This window comes from Callionymus lyra, chromosome 19 (assembly GCF_982586985.1).
Source record: "Callionymus lyra chromosome 19, fCalLyr1.hap1.1, whole genome shotgun sequence".
Lineage (NCBI taxonomy): Eukaryota > Metazoa > Chordata > Actinopteri > Syngnathiformes > Callionymidae > Callionymus > Callionymus lyra.
The window spans coordinates 16,935,772-16,949,351 of record NC_141836.1 but is presented as its reverse complement, the minus strand read 5'-3'; the positions used below and the strand labels follow the sequence as shown (position 1 = coordinate 16,949,351).

General features: G+C 39.3%; 1 protein-coding gene across 1 annotated transcript in view; it reads left to right on the top strand.

Moving 5' to 3' along the window:
- Positions 1 to 13,580, top strand: part of tafa5l (TAFA chemokine like family member 5, like) — a 50,189-nt gene that overhangs the window by 20,471 nt on the left and 16,138 nt on the right. Inside the window, exon 3 of the mRNA XM_087782118.1 lies at positions 7,522 to 7,649. Within this exon, the coding sequence (XP_087638244.1) occupies positions 7,522 to 7,649 (128 nt within the window). The remainder of the gene's footprint in view (positions 1 to 7,521; positions 7,650 to 13,580) is intronic.

Genomic DNA, 13,580 nt, shown 5'->3' with positions numbered 1-13,580 from the left:
TTCACTGTTTAGAAGAAGAAAAAGGTCAATGAAAGAAAATAAATTAGGATATTTAAAAGGATATTTGGGATTCTAGCGGAAGGTATATTTTTTGGGCTCAATTACTTGAGAACAATAAAGCCAAAATGACTTTCCATGTATTTGAAGGTACGGTAATTAAAATGGTAACTCTTTGTTTTTGTTTCATTGTATTAAATGTCCAAGTGTCTCCACAGGGAAATTAAATACAGATTATCTATCATATTTTTAATGGATTTTTGGCCAATATTATTTCCCAAAACTCATCTCGGTTTTGGCCCTTTTTCCGACCAACATTTTTGCCTCTGCAATGCTGCATGTCACTGCACAGGATTTAACTTGCACACCATACACCAGAGGATTACGTGCATTCTCTGCTTTTCATCCGTCTTGAGCTCTAATCAGCTGTCCGACTTCTTCACTCCTTGGATTTGTTTCCACAGTTCAGCAATATTCTGTAGCTTGACTGTTGCCAGGTCAAACACACTGACACACAGAGCTTGATGCCAATTTTTTGAAGTATTGATTGCCAGTTTTTAAACTAACTATTAGTTATGTTAACCCTTGTTATCTCTGGGTCAAGGTGACCCAAAAGCCCGAAAAGGTCAAGGTTGTTCACTTTGACACAGAGAGAAAACAAGAGATACCACACATTTGTTTTCAGGTCAGCGATAACACAAATGTTAAGATTATTCGATAAATATTCAAATTTTCCTGTTATCTATGATGATATTAACATGAGAATCCACCAGCTTGTGGGAGGTTTAATTGTTGATAATATTGCATGTCATAAGAAATATATTTCTAAGACAGGTTTATAAATGATTTTAATATTTCCGATAGTTTAGATTTCATGTTTTAACAACAATAGCAAACCATCTTCTCACTGCGGCTGCATGTCTGGCGGCTCCAAATGATCATATTTAGTCCTGATTAAAATCGCTCAGAAAGCCTATAAAAGCTGGTTATTCTGCCGCTGGTGTCGGGCTACACAGGAGGCACATGAATGCAATGCATGGTGTGGAGTGTTTAATTTGACAGACAGCAGTTAGAAATATGTGTTCCAAGATCCATGTGTTCTATATCCAGTGTCATATCTTCTTTTTAAAGAAAAGTGCGTCTTAAATAGATTTTGGACTCAATTGTACTCATCTGTGTGTGTCTGTTTGTATAAAACTATTTTTTTCATTGAAATATTTACATTACAAAATGTTGTGAGCATCATCAATGTCCACCTCCATAGGACTTGTTGTATAAACAAAGCAGGGCGTGCCTACAGCTTGATGCAGTGTACAATGAGTGACAAAGAGTCACATTAGATATTAGCTATTGATCTTATAACTTGGGGTCAGGGGGGGATTTCTCATGTTTATGGTTTAGTTTCTCATGCTCATGGATTAGTTTACCATGTTCAAGGGTAAGTTTCACATGGTAATGTGGTAGTTTTCTCATTTCAAGCAAACTCTCTGGTGCTTTTGGGATCATTACTCACATAAAGGTGTGTTTTCACATGTAATCTCTCAGATTGATTTCTTAAAGTCAAAGAATGTTTTTTCTCGGTGCCTCATAATCAGGTGAGAGGGTCACACACACTAGTTTCTCAAAGATAGTTTCTTGTTCTCCCAGAGTAGTTTTTCTTATTTACTAAGACGTTCTTGCTCACAGAGCAACTTTGTCACTGAAAATACTATTATATTCAGGATATAGCATCTTCCTGTCGTAGAATAGTCCTTCATGCGTACACTATGGATTACCTGCTATAGTGTGTAGTACTCGCGTTTTCTGCTCTTTCTGTCTCACAGTAAAGTTTTTTTTTTGTCTTTTTTTTTTTTTTCCGTGCATGTCAGAAAGGGATAGTGGGAAAAGTGAAACGCTTGTCTCTTCCTGCCCCAATTGCTCACAGAATGAAATATTTTCCTTTGACATAAAACAATATTATGATATAATTATAGACATTTTGACATAACATCATGTTTCAACAGTAGGCAGCATCAGGTGCTGGTCAGTTCGATGGCTATTTTTTTTTTTCTCGTTTTCTAATACTGCATGAAGATCCCACATCCCAGGGCGATCATTCTGAATTTTTCGCATGTCTCACAATAATTTCATCTTATAGTCCCCAGTTTATCTTAACTTAATGTCTTTTGTTATACTCCCATGTCGTCTCTACAACAAGACTGACTTGCGTCTCTGACCGTTATCAGCAAATCATGTACCATTTTGTACCGGTCAATGGTTGAGTTTACATTTATTTTTTTTGAAGACACTTAGTGTTGCAGATTCTTTGATAACCTCTTCTAACACATTCCATTGTGACCGATAAGGAAAAGGTCATGAAATAGTCCTTGCACGTTGTGAGGGAGGCTTTTGTCAGCAGCCTTGTACGTCATATGTGCAGTGCGATAGTTTATTAAATCATATAAGACTGTTGGATTTGATGTGTAGCTGATTTGTGTGTGCCCTGTAGTTGGCATGATGCAAGAAACTCAGCGCTCAGCATCTCAAGGTTTGAATAATTTCAATTCTGATTATAGTCGAGTGTGCTTGACAGAGCCTTTGTTGTCCTCAAGAAAAACGTTGGCTTGCTCAAGAGATCCAAGGAAAGGTTATTGCACTCATGGAATGGCATCTTTGAATCTGATGCTTTTGTGTCTTTTCCATTTTTTCCCTTTAAATGTTGTATCATGATTTATGATTATATATACCATATATAACACACAAATCCAACCATTACACAAGTACTCAAGGTTGGGGTAGTTTCTCTTGTTCATGAGGTATCAATGCATGACCTAAAAAGATACCTCTGCTGTGCTCCGAGTGTTGTCTGTTTCGTTGTGTAGGGCTGGGCATATTTGGCACTGGGCACTGAGGGGGACAGATGGTGTTACATGGGATCTAGAGGGAGGTCCGAGCCGCATCCCAGCAGAGACCATGGCAGCTGACAAGCCGGGCCTGATGTCCTCAATCACAGAGCAGCACCAACAGGATAGGTCAGCACCAGGGCAGACTCCACAGACAGCTGTTAAGCCGTCAGCAGAGATAACATGAGGTTACTGAAATGATGCAACTCACTCCATAAAGATTTTTGGACTCGCGCAGTATATCGCTGTTATTTAAGTATGTTTTAAATAGAGTAAAATCGCCATATAATTTCTAACTTCTTACATTTGAGTCTACAAGATTAAAAGATTATGTCCCACTACTGTCAATTTTAAAAAATGAATAAAGTTCTGGAAGCCTTCTAGTTCAAATCTGCTCAGGAGTTACGCAGCAGATATGCGCGGGTGGTTTACCGAGTCAGCTCTTTAACTTGTCTACAACTGCGTGTGCCAGCATTTTGGACGGATAGTTTTTGATCGATGGGGACAGGCCGAGGCCAAACTGCTGCTCTGCTTCTTTTTTTTTTGTGTGTGTGACTGCTTGTGTTATTAATGGAGGCTGATGAAGTCAAGTATCACAAACACTGTATAAGCGAACACGTGGATGGCAGCAGTCCCGAGCTCATCTCGGCAACCTGGAACCAAGTCATGGAAAGAAAGTGATTGAAAAAGTGAGAAGGACATGTCATCGATTTAGGGTCTGGGTTTTTTGTCAGGCGTTTAATACATGTTCACTTTTTCAAACGTCTTCAATTCCCAGTTAGCAATCTGCACTCGAGCCACTTTGCCAGATCAGCTGTATTCCGTACGCTGTAAATTGAGTTTTGCTGGCCCCGTAATGTACTCAAAACTACACGACTGACTGATTAATCTGCACTTGACGAAGCTTGACAGACGGCTGCTGGAATAACTATGTATGCGACATGATATTGCCTGAGCGGGAGAAAGGTTGCGCTAGATTTATCCATTTTTCTGCTTAGAAGGACTTGAATTGACCTATATTTGTCTCCAAACTGAATTACTGAGTCCGAAAATTGTTTTTACAGACTGCAGCTCAGCTTTCACTGCCGTGCGTCGTCTCGGCTCGAGCGGTCCAAACTGCACTTCATTCCCTGGATAAACAATATCTATTATTTGCTGGAGGAGAAAAGACCTTATTTTTATATTTGCATAGCCCGAAGCCCAAGGCGGGATCGAAAAGCTCGGATGTATACTGCAGGAAGACCGATCTCTATTCGGGCACTCCAGAAACCAATCTCAGACTGTTAACAAGTCCTGCACCAGGGATGCCTCTTCACAAAATGTCACACGCCTTCCATTTCCACGCCTCCTTACTCGGCCTCCGTCAGGTTCCACCCCAAAAGTCTCCCGGACAATACGACAAATTGTAGTTACTCTCTTTCAATTTGTCTACCGCGGTAACTCGCTGGAAAAAAACGCACCGGCCCCAGGGGATCATGGGAAGGCAGGAGCCGTAGCCCCGGCCAGGTCCGCCGAGAGCCGATAACCTTTCGGTGTTGCTTGAGCACACTGTGTAAAGAACAATCAGAGCTTATCAGCGTCGACCACTGGCGAATGCTAATTCAATGTCAGGCGGTGAGACTGCAGAGGGAGTGAGAGAGCGAGAGCACATTGCCAACTATGTCACATGATGACAGCTTGATGAGCCCTCATGAGTTAAAAGACCTCTGTGATTTATATTCCACTTATTCTCGTTCACTTGTTTGATTTTTCAGACACTTGTCATGATAATTTAAGAAGAACAACCCTAAGAAATACATGTGAGCCACAGCAGCTACTTTAACCATAATTCTGATTCTGAAATAAAGGATTCTGATTATGAAGTTATTTTTAAATGTCAATTTCAATTTTTGACTTATTTTAGTATTTTAATGACTTGAAAGTTTAGTTTTAACTTTATGTATGGTGTGTTGATGGGAAACTTTCTGGTTTTCAGTTTTTGTGCTATTTGTGAGTATTTCTGTAGTTCAACTTAAAGCAGAAATAGACCTTGAAGCAGAAAACCTTGCAACATCAGTGTGTGTGTGGCTCAGCTGGGTAGAGAGAGAAGTCGGAGAGAAAGAACAAAACGTAGACGAGAAAATGTTTTTCGGTTGCAAATATACCACTTGTGTACATTGGTTGCCGACACAAAAACTCCTCACTGACAGGGTCTGTAAAGAAGCACTAACTTGTATCATTCAGTCTTTGAGTTTTGAAGCGCAAATCTGTTGCAAAACTATCTTTATCCTTTGCAGTTGTACATTTTTTTTATCGACCGTATAAAAATACATTTATTCTTTCTTTCTTATGACGTCTTTGTTGGAATTCAAATTGTGGACCCCCCCCAAACTAAGACAGAAGATATAGGGTTCTGAATTTGTTTGTTGTCTCTGAAGCATTTTTAATAATTTATCCAATGATCAAGTGGATTTGAGTTTTCCATTAAGGCAAATTTGAAAGTGTATCCTGTGTTGTTGAGCAAGAATGGTTGAGAAGAATAACCTTGATTAACAATTGTATGATGCGACTTATTATGTAAGAACCTGCTGCATCCTATTGTGTAATTCTCCAGTGTAGGTCTGTTTAAACATGAATAAGATGGAGGGGAAACTTAAACTTTTCTAGTTTTCAGGTTAGGATTCTGACTTACAATTAAATTAAACAAAGAATAGAAATCAGATCTGTTTTAAAGACGCATTTTACTCGTATACAAGTAAGAAAGTAGAACAAATAGTTAGCTAGCTGTTAGTTCGCTGTTACATTCCTTTCTCACTAGCAGTGATACCATTTTAATAATATTATATGCAAGTAAGTGAATTTGATGGAACTTTATTTAACCTGAGTATGCGTAAAAATTGTCTTGCATAATTGATGGAAGTGTTGCACACTGGTATTGTTAGGTCCTGGGGTGAATGCCTGCCCAGTACCCATGAAAGACCTTCCTGTGTAAAGGGAGCATGTTCTCTACACTCCATGGCAGGTTTCCTCCAAGCCTGGTTCTCTTCTACTCTGCAGAATCTTGCATACAAATGAGTCTGAAAGAATTCTTTGTGATGCCATTGCAAGTAGACATATGAAAAATATGTATGAATTCCTAATCTTAAACCAAAAATGTTCAGCTTCAATAGCAGCCTAGGAGATCTCAGTGGTCACCGTTAATATCTTCTGAGGAGTGGCTCAACAAAATCTCCCTGTTAGACTTTTGAAAAAGTCCATTTAAATCAGGCAGCTTAAATGTGAATTATTTAGAGCTCTGGGTAAGTGCTTTTAAGTTTTGAAATGTCCCAGATTGTGCAGCATGGTGACTCCTAATGATGTAATGATAACATGGTTGACCTTTTGCCAGAAGAGACGTTTAGAATAGATTCATCTTCCCTTCACAGTATCAGCAAAAAAAAATGAATATATGTAAATAAGACGCACTAATTATCGCTTGAAAGCTTAAATGCTGCTTTTTTTCTCAATTGTTTCCTGATTTTCTTTTTACTTGGAAACCTCTGACCTTTCAGGAGTCCACAGAGAACTAAGGTCTTCAATGCCCTCAAGTTAAGGGTGTTTGTCCACACAAAAGGCCAAAGGTCATTTATGATTGCATCTCCGTCTATGTAAATTTTCCCTCAAGAGATCAGGTTATGTTTAGTCCTTGAATTCATTCATTCATTTTCTTTACCACTTAATCCCTTGGAGGGCGTCGCAGGGGGAACAGGCCTACCCCAGATTCTACAGGCGAGATTCTCTGTATGTTTTTGTACCGCGGGTAGAAACTGGAGTGCCCAGAGTAAATCCAAGCAACACGAGCTTACAAACTGCACACAGAAAGGTCACAAGTTGGCTCCCTCCTGACCTGTTAGCGAACCAACAACCTTCTTTGCTGTGAAGTGATGTCCCTCAGGCCTTGAATTTTATCAGAGAAAATGTTCATATCAATATTTTTCCGGAGTTTTCTTTTGTATCCAACAAACAATCAAAGGAGTGAAAATCTATTTGAGTATAAATAAAATTGTTGACTTTATAGGAATGACCTTTAGTCAAGACTTTATTATATTAATTCTGGCCACACATGAGCCTCGTGCATGAAAGTGGTTCAACGGTTGTGCTGAGCAAAGTTTTTGTCTTTGTTTTATTGCATTTGCCGAAGGGGTTTTTAGAAAATATCTCTGACAGCATTCTTCATTAAAAATGTGTGTGTGTTTTCTGTCTTCTTGTTTATAGTCCACTTTATCATCGCCAAACTCACCAGTTGTCTATATCTGATAGATGTTCTTCAGATGTTGCTGATTCTAAATGTCCTGCAGTTTTTCTTCTCGGTGTTTTCAAGTGTCAAAAAAAAGCGGTGAAACTGTAGTAAAGCAGTCAGCCATATATATATATTTTTTTTGATCTGTTTGATTTTACAAAGTAGAAGTTATATTAAGCATTACTAGATAGATATTCATGGACCACCAGCTGGTCTTTAAAAGTTGCTGCTGATTAATTTCCTGCAGGCTTGTTGACACAAACATGTGAAGATGCTTTTATATGGTCTGGCAAAAGATTAAAATTGCATTCCAATTATAAATCCAGCATATGTTTTATTTTACTTAAACTAATGTTTGTTGGTTTTGCTTTTTCTCACCTCCAGCACGAATCGTCCGGAGTCGCCAGTGGTGTGAGATGTCTCCATGCATGGACGGAGAAGTCTGCAGCCTTCTCTTCAACAGATCTGGCTGGACCTGCACCAAGGGTAGCGGTCGCATCAAGACTGTTACGGTAATCAGAATTTCCACGTTTTTTAACTTTTTAACTCCACCAGAAGGATTCACTTAAAAAGCGTGGGGGAACCTTTTTCAATAAGTTTCGTGGAACTAAAATAGAATTGGTTACTTTTTTATCAGCGTCATTTCACCATGCCAATGTTGATAGGATCAGTCGGGCAAGAAATGAGTGATGGAAGTGAAGCATGTCCAAGTGGACACAAAATAAAACGTAACTGTTGCGCGTTAACCAACACGGTTACAGGGTTGGTTCGCCCAAAATTCAAACTTTACTCATTTTCTACTCACCCTCATGTCAGTTAAGGGTTGGGATTATATATCAGAGTAATCCTTTGCTTAGAGAGAGTTATAGGCAAAATTAAACTTAAAAAAAAATATATATATATACCTCGATACTGCTCATCTGCAATGTCCATCTTGGAATGAGGCGTCGACAAGAAGAATTGTTTCCAAAATATAAATGTTGTAATCCAACCAATCCAATGAACTATGTTAGTGCTCCGACTTATTGACAAAAAAAGGTCGACCACTGGTTATTTTTCTAACTTTTGGTCAGGCAAATTGTCTTTGAAAGTTTTGTCTTAAGAAAGTTGTGATTGAACTCACATTAACATAATAAACAGACAATGTATTAAATGAAGATGTATATTTTAAAGGAATAAAGGGACGGAGGGCTTAGGTGTGAGAAAATAAGGGAAGTCTTGCATTACCTTTTAAAAAGGACATACAAGCAGTACAACCCATTGAGGAGCTGATTGGTGCTGAATCCTTGTCATTCTTATTTCAAAAAATAAATTCCAGGTTTTTGTTCTCAATCTGAAAATGGTACATGATGAGTCATTGAAAAACTTTAATCTGGAGTTTTCAAGGCCGATACCTACGCAGTTTTAAAGCTCTCGTTGCATAGAACTATTTTCTCAGGGGCAGTTGTTGTGAAAGCCATTTCCCAGAAGTGAATCTGTGTGACGCAACATGTTGTGAAGTTAGTCTTCACAGAGCCGGAGCGACTCATTGTAAGGTAGACGAGGTCGATGGTATAACTGTGACGGGGTACTTCAAATGTACACTCTTTTATTTTTTTATTATTTCGCCCTCAAACACTGACGCGTTATCTCCTTCTCCCTCGGTCTAGTCCAGCAGCCCCGGGCAGCTGCAGCAGATTTCACGCTCGCCTAGCTTTTGTGCATTAATTCATCTTGACAGCATACTTAGGTTAGTGGTTTGCTTTTGTACATACATTTATGAAAATGCAAATGATCGTCCTCTGCATATTTCCAACACGCTGCCGTTGAGGAGAGACTCGTGGTTAATAGCACGCTCTTATATCACTGAGCGTCCATGAATAGTGAGGATTTGGCAGGAGAAGAGAAGCAGGATCCAGAGGTATTTGTTGGAAAAGGGAGAAAAGCTCACTCTGGAAGACAAATGAAAATGAGAAATCCATACAGGGGATTGATCAGGAGAGCGGGGAGAGGAAACTGGACCAGGGCCCAAGTGTCCGTCTGTCATGATGGCATCAGTCTCCAGTTTGACATCGGGAAATTCTTAAGAGCAGATAATGACCTGACTCATTATTCATGCAGGTCTAGACGGGGCTTAAGAAAACGATCTAAAAATAGAATGAAACCCGTGCTGACATGATCATATGAAACGGAATGATATTTAGCTTTAGGAGCCCTGTAAGTGCTAAGTAAGTAAACTATATTTATAGAGTGCTCTAATTTGTAAATTATTAATTCACAAATTTATTAAATGTGAAATTTACACGAAGCACAACATGTCTGATCTGAGCAAGTAGACATGTCGGCATCAAACCACATATTAAAGCACCAATGTCTAGATTGAAAATATTGTTTCTGGCTCCTCTTACAGCAGTGTAACAACAATTTATCTCTGGAGTTTTCGTTATATATAAATAATGCCTGTTCAAAATTAAACTGATCATTTATGTGAATGGAATCATTAAAGTGATAGTTCACCCAAAATTAAAACTGTTCCGTTTTAGTGTTATAGAAAGTATTTTCATTTTAATGTAGTGAGTGATGCTCAAGTTCATTTTTGCCCAAAAAGACACACCTAAAAACATCAAAATACCTCAATACTGCTTCTCTGTCACTTCATTAAAATGTATGCAAATTCTTTCCTATAACTCTAAAAAGGAACAGATGACTCTGGAAATAATTTCAACCCATAGTATATAATGGGTGAAGTTTCAATGTTGGTGTCCCTTTTAATGACAAAATACCCCGTACTGCTGTTTTGAAGGGGAAAAATCAAATATAATGTTGTGTTTTCAAAGTGTTTTCAAACGTTCGGCTTTTTTAAGGGTTGCTAACTTGTTACATAGTTCGGCACAGAGAAGATTCTTGTCTGCATTATTCATTCAAAACATTCTCTTGGATCTCTGTTGATGTCCAATGACATAGCAGCTTCATCCTGACTCGTGACAGTTTTAATGATCATCTGCCTCTTTGGTCTCGGACACAAGCAGAGTCTTGAGAAGCCGTGATGCTGTGTAATGATTCGGGAAATGTTTGTTTGGCCATTAAATGTTGTGGCAAGATCTGGTCCTTTTTTCTTTCTTAAGACTTTATTTTTTTTACATGCAGCTGTCTGCAAAGTACAAACATAACTTTTACATGGAGAAAATAAATCACTTATATGGTATTTGGTGAGATGTATCAAAGTTGCAGATGTGTACAGCTCAAAGCAGCTGGTATTTTCGTGTGAACTTAGTTCACAGTTCTCAAGGCAATGCCCTCTGCAAACACTGCGCTGTAAGCTAATGTCACGTTAATGGATGTGGCATAAGAGTAGGCGTAAATGCATCTCATTAATTTAAGTACAAATTCATCGCCATTCTTTTGCTCGGGAATGTGAATATATTAAATCATAATTGCATGAATCGGCCTCACAGGGAAACTCAACTTTGTTCCGAGGCAACATTGACGTTTTAATAGAAGCATGAAACATAATTTTGCGTTATTCAGTGTTTCTGTCAGGCACTCTCGTAATACAGCCGTAACATCAACCTTATTTCCTACAAAAGGCGTATGCAAATCAGTCCGTCCGCCGCCCCCTCCACACCGCCCACCCTTCAACCCGCCTGTGATGGGTGGCACTGCCCGGTCACACACTTAAGTCTAACCTGCTAATGGAAATTGCATATGCAGGCCGATCTCCGCTGCCAGCCGACCATTTCTATGAATCACTCTCCGGAGGCCTGCCCAAACAAGCCGGCAATTTGTCTTCACTAGTGAACCACTGAAAGGTCCACATAGGATATTCTCCCAGGTGGAGTATTCGGCAGGGGTGGGGCAGCGTGTTAGGAGGTGAGCTTCATAAACCCGACAATGTGACTTGGATGAGGAACTAAAATGTGTTGTAATCAGATTCAGCCATATTGAATTTTAAAGTCCTGGTTTTAAAAACGCTCTGTCATTGTGTCTTTTGATATAGTTTTGATTGACTAATTGCAATATATATAGCAAGATATAACTGTCTGTTGATGATTTAATTTTGGTAGTCTTCCAATACTTAATAATCTGGAGCCACAAATCTGTTGATGGAATCATCAACTTCATGTGAGAGTTAGCTGCAGCTCTTGCTTCTTTACCCTTCTCGGCTCTTTAAATACTTTACTAGTTTTCATAAGTTGATTATTGCTTAAATTTCTCATTTCTGAGAAAATTAAACAATATATATTTTATTTTATTTAGTTACTGTATATCATCTCTACTGTGCTTCTTGTATTTAATTAAATTGTATATATTTAACTTATGAATATTTTCTTTTCCTCATAACATAATATTTTTCACCTTTTAAAGTACAATTCTCTTTCTCTAAAGAGCTAAAACAGTCAGGTATGAATTAGCAAACCGCAGGAAATCCTGAAATGTGGCCCACTGAGCGTGAAATGAGCCTCCGCTGGCATGGACTTGTTTTACTTTTAGCCGTCAGGAATTGACGCCCTGATTTGTTCCTCGGTGAATATTCTAGCACTGGTTGTACGGATGCTTCCTCCCACTTACTGTAACTGGATGTTGGCTGGAAAGAAGAAATTGCAGCTCACCCACACAGCAAACGCTTCCTCTGAACACGAGCATGGCCTGGAGAGAAACTCCAATGTTGGTTGCTCTAGCCAACTGAAGTATAGAGGAGAGAATCTTGGTACCAGCAGCACGAAAGCACACACTTACCAGCACAAACTGTTTGTAACTGAATTTCAGATACACATTATATAGTTCATGAATTGTCGGTGGTTGCAATGTTTACTAGGGCTGTTCATGTTTACAAGTTTTGTGTTTAAACACCGTCTTATCCAATTACAACAAGGCCCTTCAGAGAACTATCAGAGAACGAATATTTATTCTCGTAGACCGTAGGTGTTAAACTGGTCCGGAAAAGAGTCGAGATGGTGAAGGTGTTGCATTCAAGCCCATGTAGTTGAACCAATCATGTGTCTAAAGACTTTAATCAGTGGATTGTCAGTCAGGTGCTTCTTGTTTAAGCTCACACCTGATTTGTTAACTCATGTGTACCTGGAACAAACTGCACCGCAAGTCACCGTAGTATTACTCTACGGTGCTCCATAATATTACTCAGAGTCACCGTAGTATTACTCTTCGGTGCTCCATAATATTGCTCCGAGAGTCACCATAGTATTACCCTACGATGCTCCATAGTATTACTCAGAGAGTCACCGTGGAAATTCTCCCCGATGGTCCATAGTATTACTCGGAGAGTCACCGTAGTATTACTCTTCGGTGCTCCATAATATTGCTCCGAGAGTCACCATAGTATTACCCTACGATGCTCCATAGTATTACTCCTAGAGTCAGTCTAGTATTTCTCCATGATGTTCCCTAGTATTACTCCGAGAGTCACCGTAATATTTCTCCGCGATTCTCCATAGTATTACTCCCGGAGTCACCGTAGTATTTCTCCACGATGCTCCATAGTATTACTCCGGGAGTCACCGTAGTATTTCTCCACGATGCTCCATAGTATTACTCCGAGAGTCACCTTAGTATTTCTCCACGATGCTCCACAGTATTACTCCAAGAGTCACTGTAGTATTACTCTACAATGCTACATAGTATTACTCCAAGAGTCACCCTAGTATTTCTCCACGATGCTCCATTGTATTACTCTGCAGGTCAACGTAGTATTTCTCCACGATGCTCCATTGTATTACTCTGCAGGTCAACGTAGTATTTCTCCACGATGTTCCATTGTATTACTCTGCAGGTCAACGTAGTATTTCTCCATGATGTTCCATAGTAATTCACCTTGTGGAGTATTACTACATAACCGCATTGAATTGTTATAATTTAGATTCATTTTAAACCCTTTAACATTCAATAAACTCATCTATGAATACATTTGTTACCTGCGAGTCATCACAACGTTATTGATACCACAGTTCCATTTAAGTCCTACATTACATGACTTAAACACACACACCTCATTGGTCAACAGCAGCTCTGCATTACTATCAAGTATATACTGTATATCATGAATATGTAAATGCTGAGAAGGAGGAGAGTGTAATGGTCTAAAAGGTTTGTTATCCGTGTCAATGTGTAGACGTTGACACCCCAACTCTTTAGAAAGTCATATTCCGTTGTTATTATCCAGGTCATTCCGGCAGCTTGATGTCATTACGCTCCCCAGCGTTGACAGAAGTGTCACGTTAAAAGAGCCCGAGACGGAGCTAACATGTGTCACCACGTCTCCCTGTGGTGTTGGGCGCCTTTGTGACTTGTCATCGGCTCACTACTTGGAAGAAACACAACTGCTTGTTTAAGCTTTGAAAAGAACACTGAGGAGGGAGTAGAGTTGTGCTCGAGATGACAGATTCTGGTTGGAATCCAAGAGTAAACAAAACAAGCTCATGAGATCACGGGCATGTTGCCAGTGTTGT